Below are 12,278 nucleotides of genomic sequence, written 5' to 3' on the forward strand. Positions count from 1 at the left end.
TCTTCTTATACTCAGTGCAGTGTTCTATGGTAACTGTTGAGTCATGGCCTGAACCACTGATTGAGCACCTGGGAAAGGACCCAGCAGCCCTGGGAGCACAGGTGAAGGCAATTCAGCTGTGTGACTGGAAGGGTTGGAGCCTGGCTGCACCTCTCTTAGGTCCCATCTAAGGGCTAACTGCCACTGGGGAAGAATCTCTGGTTGGAGATCTCTCCCTTGGGGAGTCTTTTCTGTGAACCTAGATATTCAGAGATGGGTGAGCATTTTTTCTTTGAAACACCAGTCTACCTGTGCTAGTCCCTTTGCTATTATGCTCCTCTATTGCCCTTTTACTGTGTTAATCTTTCTGATTGTAATGAGTGTATAGCATTTTTATGTTTTAAATGGCTAATAAGGGTGTTTATGCTTTAGAGAACTTATAAAATGAAAGAATGTTAACGTGTCAGATCAATTAGACTGAAAAAAAAATATCAGAAATGCAAATGCATCCAAGCAAAAAATGTTTTGCGTTTCGCACAAAAGAAGAGGTTACAGTCAATCAAAAAGGAAAAAAAGAATTCTTCTCCTTTCTATAAAGTTGAATACAAAGTTATTACTAAATCACGCATAAGATGATGTTGACCAAATCAGAATTGGTATTTGGGACTCTGGTAGTACAGCGTGTTTTCATCTGTTTGAAAATATTCTGCCTGTGACAAGTGCCTTAGGGCTTCTGTCGCCATGGCTATCCTTGCATGGAGGTCTGTTATCATGGCTACTCCTTCTGTCACTGGCTAGGAGAGGCAGTCCATGCAGTTTAATTTTGGGTAGTGGCTGTGGCTGCAGAAAGCCTGGGACTTCCCACAAGCAGCACTGCTTTCAGTTAGAAGAGAGGAAACGTATTGCATCCTCTACAAAGTACTCCTCTGGGTTATAGAGCAGTGCTGAACTGGAGTCAGAGAAGTGACTTAGGCTTTGCATAGCTTAAATTGTAGTGCTGTGGCAGCCGGTTGGAGTATCTGAAGGAAGCAAGGCAACCTTGTTGTCTAGACTTCCTTACTTTGAGGTATTCTTCCTGATGGAAATACAAGAAGCAATGACTCTGGACATCTCTTATTAAACAGCTGGCCTGTGTTGAGGGCACTAACCAGCATATGGCAACAAGGATTCTTAGTTCTCTTCTGTCTGTTCTACCTCTGAAGTGAACCTCAGACAAGGCAATGCATTGGGGCTTTGTGAAATCCTTCTTTTTAACAGTAGTCACTTCTATGTGACTACACGTCTATGCTCAGTATCCCTGACAGGTTTGTCTTTCCCTATTTTACACTATCAATTTTGGAGCCTATATAGGATTCTTCACCAAGGAGTTCCACAACTGAACTATCCCCTCCAGAAATGGGTATGGTCTCTAAACCCTTTGTGAAGACTTTTCTCTCCTTATGCACTTGTCTGTTCACAGATACATTAGGCTTTAAGGTGTTTTACCAGTGGAGGCTCAGATGCTAAAATATGAGGAGTCTGTGGATTTGAAAGACTATCTTATGAATTCCAGTGGTGTCCACAAATGTGGACTCATTCACAGCAGTGAATCTAATTAATTTGAAATTATGTCTAATAGTGCAGGATCTCTTAAGACTGTTTGAAGGAATAGAGAATGGCTTTGCTAGTTTTTACCAGCAGGTGTCTAAGGAGGATGTAAATAAATCTGAAGATTCTCAGAAAAAATTTACTGAAGATGGTATTCAGATGTGCCTAGAAAACATGTTTGCTACAAAAAAGGCACATCTCCTTTGATGTTGACTTGAAAAATATTGAATTGTGAAAGAGCAAATGTGATGTTTTTTTCTAAAGCAACTTATTATAATGTAGTTCAAAATTAAGCCTCCTATTAGTCATGCTTTGTTTGAAAATAAACATAATTTGTAGTAATTATCGTAGAATTACAGTATCATTTGAGTCGGAAGGGACTTCTAAAGGTCATGTAACGTTTTCGTAACTGAGTCAACCTGCAAATATTTACATCTGAGGAATGTACATAAAATATACATTATAAACTTTATATAAAATACATTATGACTTGTGTTTAAGGCATAGGAGTTCCCACTTGCCCTGCAGAAATGTCAGGAAGAGCTGGAGGTCACCCTGTGGGATTTGACAAACGTATACTCCTGCTAGTAGATGAACAACTGATTATGGTTAGTGAATCTCCTATAGGTACACTGGATGTAAATTTTCATTGTACCTCACTGAGGGAGCCAAAAAAGTATTACAACATGTAAATGCAACTTGTACTTCCTTACCACTAAGTCTCATGTTGATTGTATTATATGCTGTAAAAAAGCTGTTTGTCCTATCGTCGAAATACTCTGTTCCCTAGAGAAAGGGAAACAAGGGCAACAGGAATTACTACAGTCATTCAGATAGCCTCCTGGTTATTATTTGTGACTTTTAATTAAGATGAAAGTACATGAGCATTGCAGTTAAGCATAAATGAAATGCAGTTAGAAAATTCTAAGCGTTTCAAATGTAATAAGAAATACAATTGCAAACCTTTGCGCTCTGTACCATCAGGTTTTGCTGTCTCTGTCCTTGAGGTTTTCAAGACCCTTTTGGATAAAGCCTTAAGGAATCTTGCCTGACCTCAATGATCGCACTGCTTTGGGCTTGACCTTCTGAGCCGCCTTCCTCCTTGAGTTTCACCGTGGTCCTGTGATCCTGTAACCCTTTTCAGGAGGGAAAACCATCATCGTATGCAATAGATGTTTTAAATATAGGTTTTCCTTGTTTGTTTGAATGTGTTTGAAGTAAATTATTGCCAAGGAAGTAAATGAGGAGAAAAGAAGAAACTCCCACAAACGCTGTTAGTGGTTGGAAAAATCACAGGGTGAATCTTTAGTCTAAAAGCATGGGTAGGTGGCCTTAGAAAATTGTCCATTATAGGACTCATTTCAGGCATATTACAGGAATTTCCTAACGTTCTGTTGCTGCAGTAAGATTTGGAAAGATACAGCTCTTGGGTCCGCACCCTCTTCATTTAAATAAACACAACTGCCGCTTTGGGTGGTTGGCAACTGAACAAGCAGTTGCTTTTTGAACAGCGTGAATGAATTTCCTATGGTGGCATTTCTGAGGGGCTAAGTTTATTTAGATGTTGGCTTATTTGGTGACCTGAAACATGAAACCTTTACTCAAGTCCTTAATCACCCTGATTGGACACCTCACCACCCCCCTTTTCCTGTAGGCAGTGTGGTGAGAGTGAGTCTTCAGGGAGAGCAACCGGTATTTACCTACCTCTAAGCTAAACATAAAGTTTTATGTAAGTTTTATAAATAGTTCGTGTGTAGTTTTTCAAAAATCATTTTTTAATCACTTGTGTCTATAAGGAGCTGTTTTAGCCACTATAGAGACTGATTCTGTGGAGGACAACTTGTGTAACGTGAAATTATGTAATTGTAATGTGGGTGCCATCTAAGATAGACTGTTCTCAGATGTTTTACCTGCACATTTATCATCTACTTACCTCTGCTCAGCAGCTATTTCTTCATAGTAGCTGGTTGGTTTGAAAGTGAAGGATGTCTTTTTCTTTAATAAATTTGAACCTTTTCTTGCAGAAAAAGACAAACTAAACTTAAACACAGTCACAGTTTTAGCCTTTGGCCAATTTCCAATGAGAAAGTTTGTTTTATTTTTAGGGGGGAGGGGGAGAAAGCTGTGTGCAGGAGACCATGTCCTAGAAAACTTTTCACTTTATTACTTTTTTTTCTGGTGTTGATCTTTTCTGGAATGCTGAGATAGAGGAAACCAGGACTGAAATAATACAGTCGCCACCATTGTTAGGTGCTTGTCTTTCCTTCCTGCCAATTCTGTTCAATTCCTTTTGCATCTCTGTCCTTTCTGGGATAGATTCTTGTTTCTGTGTGTGATTTTGGTCTCTTGGCTCCAGAGCAACTTCATGTTTTTTTGGTCATATCTCTTGGCAATCACCTAGCATAAGCTGTGTTTTGTGGAATACAGCATTTCAAATAGCTCTGCCTCTATGCAGCCTGATTACTTGATTTAACCTTTCAAAAAGCCACTCAGGTTTGATAGAAATACATGATATTAAACAGCAGCCACCACTTTCCTTGGTGTTGTGCCCAGGAAGCAAATCTGCCCCTAGTGGTAGCACATGCCTCATTTCTAACTTCCAAACACCTGTCTTTTTACTCTTTCCTTCTAAAGCTTAGTATCTGATTTTTCTTTTTCTTCCCACGAAAGTGTCACAAAGGCCCCTCTCAGTCTTCTTAGTCAAAATATGTATCTATTTAGTCTGTTAGTTTAGGGTATCGTCTCCACATCTTGAATTGCTTTTGTGTAAAACGTGGGAAATTAGGTTTATCTTTGCTTTGAGTTGCTTTTGGGCCAGTCTCCTTCTAAAGAGAAGCTGCCTTTGCCTACAAGCATACACAGCAGTCTATAAAACAGGCTGCTGTGTGAAAATCCCCTTTCTTCCCTCTCTGGATGATTGCAGTACATAGCTAGCACAGGAACACACATTCATTAAAGATGGCAGGTTTTATGTACGTAATTAGAAGCGAAGTTATAATGTATAAGTGCATGTGTTACAGCAAGCAATGATATGCTACTACCCCGTGATGACATTGTGGAAACTGGTTTTAAAACTCACTTTTTTAAAAGCTGCAGTCTACACTTACAGTTTAATAGTAGGATCTAGTTTAAGGTAATTGAATCCTCAGGGAATTCTCTCCTTTAAACTGAAACAGAGTTAATGTACACTAAATTGCTTAATTAAAAATGAGTTTTTCTTGGCTGTTTAAGCAGCATTTACAAAAAGGAGGTAGAGGTGGCACTGACCTCTCAAAAACCCTTCAAAAGTAAAGGAAATAAGGGTGGCTAAGATAAAATGATTAATACAGATTGGTAAATGTGATTTCATTATATGTAATTGTAACAAATACTGCCTTAGGACAACAGATTTTTGAGGACATCTTGGCATCATTTGTGAATGTTTGTACTTTCTCTCACTTTCACTGAAATAGCATGGTTATACGTGTTTTAGCTTGTCCCTGCAGTGTGGCTGAACATTTAACAGACAAGAAAAATGAAGGTGTAACTACTACTATTAAATAAAAAGGCATTGTGTGAACATGTTTCCAGAAATCCATTCTGCTTATGTATATCAGATAAGATACAGCATATCTGTGAGAGGTAATGGGCTAAAGGCAGCAAACGTCGTGAGAAAATTGATTCTTTGTATCAGAACCTCAGAGATTTGAGTGACATGGAGAATAAAATTGTGGATGAGTTCTGATCCTGCTGAAGGCAGTGATTTCAGTGCCATTCATTTCTTTCAGTCCAAGGGTCTGCTTTGGGGAGACCCAAAAAAGAAACGTGAGAACTCAGGTGTGTGTAGAAACCTGCTATGGATAGTACAGTTATCTGATCTGTGGACCCTCAACATGTCAGCAACAAGAAAACAGGTTCATTTGGTTGTGCTTCATTGTGGTTCCGTAAGAATCACCAGCTGCCCAGCAAGAACTGTTGTTTTGGGGGAAAAAAATGGGACAGGGCCTTATTTTCTCTCTGTTATGGTTCCTTACGCACTGCTCACTCTATTCAAAAGGGTTGTAAGGGCAGGGAGCTGGTAACTGAGGATGATCTTGGATGCAGGGAAATTCCTAAGTGTCCTGAAACTGTCCAGTGCACAGCCCTTTCATTCCTGTGCTGGATCCATGGCTAAGAAGGATTGTTTCTAGAAATAATCTTGTTCAGGATGCTGGCGTGGCTCAGGGAAATGGCTGTGAGCAGCGTGATGCTTAGAATAGCCCTCAGCTTTCTCCAGCTTTTTTTCCTCTGGAGATTCATCTGTTCTCAAGGTAAAGTCTAGAGAAGGAGTACATGGGAAAAAATTGTGAAAATAATCTGCTCCTCTGCTAGCTCTGTTTTAGTGCCAGGTTTATCTTAAATAGGCAGCCTGTAGGCCTATTTTGAGTATGGACAGCTTTGACCTGTTTTACATGATTCTCAGAGCTTTTGTTTTAAGGGGAGATGTGTCTCCAAATAGTTCATTATTAAAACATAATGATTACCCTCAATGATTTGGATTTTGTTGGGAACTTTCCCAAGTACGGTTACAATGTTCAAGTTTGCTTTTTTTTCCAAACAGCTGGAACAAAGTCTGTTTTTTCAAGGTTCAAATAGAGCTATTTAATGTACTCCCAGTAGAAGCTGTTCTGTCCTGAAGATTTAAAAATGTTCGTTGTTAACAGTTACTGTGTAGCGAATTCCTTCTGGTATTTTGGTACTCAACAATTTAGCTTGGAGAAGCTTAACTTTGAAGGAAATGTTGGATGAAAGATTAAGCTTTTATTTTTCGGCATCTACTTTGCTTTAGTGACAGGTTTTGCAATAGGCAGTAAATACTCATTTGTAGATCTGCTCATCAGACTTCCACCTTTCCCACAGTATAATTTGATTATTTCTTCTTTAATTCCCCATTCCTTTTAATCTTATTCCTAAAAGTAAATCTCTCAAAACTTCATGAACTTTTACTCCCCATACCCTTACACATTTCATTCATTTCATAAGAGATTTGATGCATTTCATAACCCTCAGCACTTAAGGGTTTGGGGGCATTTCAAAGAACACATTTAATGTAATGCAACAATATGATATTTTCAGCTTTGATCATGTTTTTGATGGGTGATTAAGGTATATACAAGTAATTTATTAACACAAATATGACAGTGTAAACACATAATTCCAGGATAATAGGCTCTTTTTATGCTATATTAACTATAAAGAAGCTTCTCTTCTATTTGAACATCACTGCTTGCTTGTTCTCATGCCAGCCTGGAACAAACAAAACCAAAGCCTGGTATCTTCAGACAGACCCTGAGCCCAAACTTGTACAAATGTTGTGTCTTTTTAGGTTTGATGCTTTGCATTCTTATTTATTACACTTATGTTACGCTTACCTTATGTGTTCTAGAGTTAGTGATGTATTATCTACTTGTCCTGCCTTCCTTTTTAACATTTAATAGGAATTGGTACTTGTACAATGGAATTCACCTGATTAATTTAGAAAGCCACTTTTAAATGTCTTCTCCTTCAAATGTAGGTGTTGTAATGTGCCATATAAATCTGGTATGAAGAGACATGCTTCTCCCCATTGTCTATTCAGCAAATGTAAATAACAAGACAAAGACAATAGAGCCCATGTTGGACAAGGTGAATCCTACCTGTGGTGCCTGGAGTAACAGTTCAAGTTGGAAGCAACTTAGCAAATGACAGTGTTTGTCGAGAGAAGTGTCTTCAGGTAGTAGGAAGAGAATCTTAATTGCAGTGCAGACCAGTTTTTCATGACACTCCACCCTGTAGCTCCGGGCGAGTTTCAATGTGTGGCACACCCTGCCTCAGCACAGCGTAAAACACTTTGACAAATTCCATCACCAGAGTCTGCATCAGAAGTATTATTCCTGTGCACTTCAGCAAGAGTTTTGTATCCTACATTCCTGTCAGTACTTTCCTGAGAATGCAGATTCTGCAGACTCACATACAAGCAAAGAATGTATCCTCCTAATACCATGGCATGATCTTCCACCTCCCTCTTTTTAATATTCGATATAATTCTTGTTCACTTGCTGTGAGCGATGAAACAGACTTTTGCTTCCTTCTTAGTTCCAGGAGTTGCTGAATCACAGTTTCTTTCAGGACCTCATCCAAAGCCTATTGAGAGTAATTAAAAGATTTGTTTTTTCATCAACAAAATGAGCTTTGTTGCAGGCCTTGAGATCAGTGATGCATAAGACAACTGGCTAAGCTTATGAAAAGATAGAATGTTGTGCTGGAAGAAGCAATGATGATCTTCTAATTCGAATTTCCATATAACATAGCTCTTCAGATTTCCTTGAATTTGCCTCATTTCGTGGAAAAATGCTTTGTTTGCACCAAAATCTGGTTGAGTGCCTGCTGAATCTGGCTGAACCTATTCTGACCAGCCAAATTCACTGTCTGATGCTAAAAGCAGGACAGGGCACTAACCACTCAAGTCCTTGCTGATATATTTTTGTAGAGATTTTTGCCATTATTCTAAGTACTGTAATGCTTAGGTTTCTACCTTTACAAAAAGTACAGTTTTCTTCAGGTGATATTAGAGAAAAGCAGACTTTGCTGTGCACTTGTTTATTTCCAGCCTCTCTTAACACAGTTAGTAGTATTTAGTATGTGCCAGATCCTTCTTGATTTATTAAGGCAGAAGTTGCTTTCTAGTCCCATTCAGGAATCATTCTGGTTTTCTGTACTTCAACATGTTCTTGTTTGGAGTACTCCTAGGCTCAAAGGTGTAATTTCAGCTCATACTGATGCATATATTCAGGTTAGATTTAAACTAGATAGCACAGGAACAGACTGCAGTGTAATTGTTTGCTGCCTGAGAATGTAGCTCGAGTGCTAGATGGGTTTTGCAGCCTTACAGGCTCTGTCAGAGAATGTGGAAGATTAGCAAAATCAGATTACTAGTGAACAAGGAAGGTGTTAAAATTGAAATTTCCCTTGTGGTAACATATCAGAGATGAGTGTAAAACTCGAGTCTGGTAACACTTGCTTAACTCCAGAAAGTGACAATGAACAGAGGAGGATTTTTCAGCTGGCTTTCCTGTTGGGCATGCTGAGCACAATGACTACCTGTTTCACCACCCAAATTGTGTCTCCAGAGTATCCACTTCACTGGCTTGGAGCAGGCAAAGATTATTAAATCCTTTCATTCTAGTTTATATGCTTTCAAAATTATTTCTAATACGCACAAGTCTGGTCCAAAACAAATTTCCCTCACATGGTGATCTCAGTAAGTTGCTGTGCAGTCCTCTGCTTCCAGTTCTGTGCACAAATTGGTCTCTCAGGTGTTTGTCAGAGCCAGGTATTTAAAACCTACTTAGCCCTGAGACAGTGCCAACTGGCTGCTGCTGTGACACTGCAAATGATGTTGCCTGGGCTAAGGTATTCTGTTCAGCTGAAGACAGATATCCTAGCAGTTTAATAAGATTAAGGTCATCACTTTAATGGGCTTGTTCTGGATGGACTTTTTTTTTTTTCCAGCTGAGATTATTTTGTATCCCAGAAGCTGGTGGGTATGGGAAGGCTTTTAAAATACAGGTGTTCTTCTGTTTGCATTTGAGCAATTTAGTACACGCTGAAGTGCTGTTGTTTTCATTTGAGTTAGCTGTCTGAGCTAGATCAAACTAATTAATGACATGTAAGTGCGTAACGAGAGGCTACCATGCACAGCCATAAATGATACTGAGCAGATTAACGGAGTGCAGTGTCTTTAAGAAATGGAGCTTCAATGTTGTTGTGGGATGGGATCAAACACTTCACTTCTGTTTATCTATTTCTTATCAGTGTTAATTCTACTTGGGCCAAGTCAAATTGTAATATTAATTACTAAGTTGTAGTATCCCTCTCTGCTGTAGGATTTCTTTGTTGCCATTTCTGTAGAAGAAAGATCAACACGTACACAAAAATATCTTTTAAATAATAAGCCCATGGGAGAAAAGAAAAAAGAAAGATACAGGTCCACAAACACTGTTGCGTACTGGGCAGAATCTGTGACATTTGCAAGCACTTTTGCTAACTGGCTTTCAGGATACATCCATACTAATGAATCAAACGGTGCCAGCAAATGTTCTTGGGACTGCAAGTTCATTGTCTCTGCCCTCGAGCTGTCCTTGGCATGGTTACGTCCTGGCCAAAAAGTGCTCTTCAGATTTTCTGGTGTGGTGTGAGGGTCAGTGTGGTCCAAGGGCCGTACCCAGCAGGAGGGCTGCAGGTGGCTGCACTGTTTTGGAGGCTGAGAGAGCTAACCGGTGTGACAGGCATGGTTGAGCAATGCTGGTTTCAGCTACAGCGACTGTAGAAATGTGAACTACTGGAAGCCTGAGCACCAAGCCCAGGGTGCCTGGGCTGCAGAACTCGTTAGCACATCTTCCTACCATCTCCACTGGAGTGTCAGGGAGTGTTGAGTGTTCATCTTCCCTGCATGATTTCCACAAGCAGCAAGTGAAAGGTTTGCACACAGCGGCAAGCTTTTGCCATGGCATGTACCTCTACAAGTGAGGAGCTGCCAGGAGCTACCTTCATGGCACCAGTTGCTCTGAGACCAACCTATCTGCTCCTGCCACTGCAGAGATGTATTCTGGAATCACCAGTGGTGTAAAGATGTATGCAATCACATTTAAAAGATGTAAAAGGTGCTGCAGCTGTCTGGGATCCTGTTAGAGTGTGCAGTGTTTGTGTACATGTGCTGTTTGTATCTGTTTTTCATAAGAACAGAGCAGCGAGGGGGGTTTCCCTTCTGGGCTCCAGCTGTGTCTGCATGTACAGGACACACCAGCTTGGCACTTCTGACTTCAGGAACTTCACAGTGCGTTGTGCAGGAATGCAAAGGTTCAGATGAATCAAAGCATCGTTAGCTGTGCTTATCCCACATGTTTACAAGCAGCACCCGGGCTGTCAGGGCTCCAAAAAGCATAGGGCTGGGTCCATGAGAGCACGCCGACATGACCTTATTTTGCAGACACCGGGCACCGAGGCCAACCCACCCAGAGCGCCGTTACCAATCGCTTCGCGTTCGGGAGCTGCGGTGATCGCAGCCTCCGAGCCACCGCCGCCTCCCTCAGACGCGACCGGAGCTCGGCACATAGCGGCGGCCCTGCGGGCTGCCCTCAGCCGTCCGCCTGCCCCCCGCCTCTCCCCCGGGCCGGCCTCGGGAACGCCCCGCAGGGCACTCGGGCGGCAGCCGTCGCGGCGTGACTCACGGCGGGGCCTCTCCTCCCCCTCCCCGCCCGGGACGGCCCGGCGCAGCGCAGCGGACGCGTAGCTCGTAGAGAGCCATGGCGCGGAGCCGCGCCGCTGTTCGCCTTCTCCTCCTCTTCCTCATGTGCGGCTCCGCCGCGGCTGGGTACGTGGGGCAGGGGTGGGCGGCCGGGCTGCCCGGGGAACATCGCCCCCGGCCCGGGGTCTGCGAGAGGACGGCTCGGAACGCGTCCCGTTGGCTGGACGCATGCCGCTGTCTGGGCTAACGCATCTCTCCCGCTCTCTCTTTTGCAGACCTACGTTCCTGGTGGCGGCTCCCTGGAACATCAGGCCAGGAGCCAGTGTCACCGTCGGGGTGGCCCTACTGCCCGGCAGCCCCGCGCAGGTCGCCGTGCGGGGAGCGCTGCTCAGGGACAATCAGACCGTGCTCAGCAGGGAGCTGATCTTCGAGAGAGGTAGGGGCCTTACACCTGCCTTCTCCCATATTCTGTTATTCTGACAGCGCCGCAGCTGCTGAACAGTGCTGAAATACAACTTGAATGTTTCTTGAAACTTGATGTTTCCAACTGGGGGCTGCTATGGGATGTAGTCTTGTGTTGTGGCTCTCTAACCAGGCTGGGTAACAAATGATTTTTTTACTCGCTTTAAACTTAGAAAGCAATCAGATGTCAATGAGGTGTTATATGATGTGGCATCTTCAAGATGCCTGGAAGTGCTCAGGTCATTGTCATGGCGTCACCAAAGAAGAGATTTTTGTTGGTAGGCTTATTGCAAAGGTGCAAAGTGTGAGGATAGCAAGTGTGGAACAAATGGTTGATGAAGCATCTATGCCTGGTGGCTGCAAATACTCTGAGAAAGGGAGAGCTTGACTTCTAAGAAAGTGAGGATCTTCATCATAGAATCACAGAATATCCAGGTTTGGAATGGATCCGCAAGGATCACTGAATCCTGCCTTCACACAGAACCATCCAAAATTCAAATACTATATCTGAGAGCATTGTCCAAATGCTCCTGCAAAAACTCCAGCATCTCAGGGCTATGCCCACTGCTCTGGGAGCCTGTTACATGCCTGCTGCCCTCTGAGAAAAAGAACCTTTTCCTGATCTCCCACCTGACGCACCCCAAGTGCTGCCATGCAGAAGCTCAGTGTGTCTGTGGAAAGAGACATTTTTAAGAGTCAAAAACTGAATGGTGGGACAGCTTTGGGACTAAGTCAACTCTGAAGCAACCTGGTTTAATTGCTCCTCCAAGGAGGGGTAGGGGACATTGTGACATGTATGAGTATTTGGAGAACTGACATCCTGGTCAGTGCTCGTGGTAACTGCCAGCTGTGAGCAGGAAATAGCAATGTGCTCCCTGAGAACTGCCCTCAAGGAAAGGAAGATCAGCCAGCTTTCAGAGTGCTCTTTGAGTGTTATTTATATCACCTTATACTAACTCTGGCTTTTTATTTGTCTAAAGTAGAGTCACAGGGCAGCATGAAGTCC

The 12,278-nt window shown here is 42.3% G+C and overlaps 1 protein-coding gene across 1 annotated transcript in view; it reads left to right on the forward strand.

Moving 5' to 3' along the window:
* Positions 1-185: 185 nt before the first annotated feature.
* Positions 186-12,278, forward strand: part of CD109 (CD109 molecule) — a 90,942-nt gene continuing 78,849 nt past the window's right edge. Inside the window, exons 1-3 of the mRNA XM_052678876.1 lie at positions 186-256; positions 10,553-10,936; positions 11,086-11,246. Coding sequence (XP_052534836.1) covers positions 10,869-10,936; positions 11,086-11,246 — 229 coding nt within the window. The 5' untranslated portion in view covers positions 186-256; positions 10,553-10,868. The remainder of the gene's footprint in view (positions 257-10,552; positions 10,937-11,085; positions 11,247-12,278) is intronic.

This window comes from Tympanuchus pallidicinctus, unplaced genomic scaffold, assembly GCF_026119805.1.
Source record: "Tympanuchus pallidicinctus isolate F22 unplaced genomic scaffold, pur_lepc_1.0 scaffold1, whole genome shotgun sequence".
Classification (NCBI taxonomy): Eukaryota; Metazoa; Chordata; class Aves; order Galliformes; family Phasianidae; genus Tympanuchus; species Tympanuchus pallidicinctus.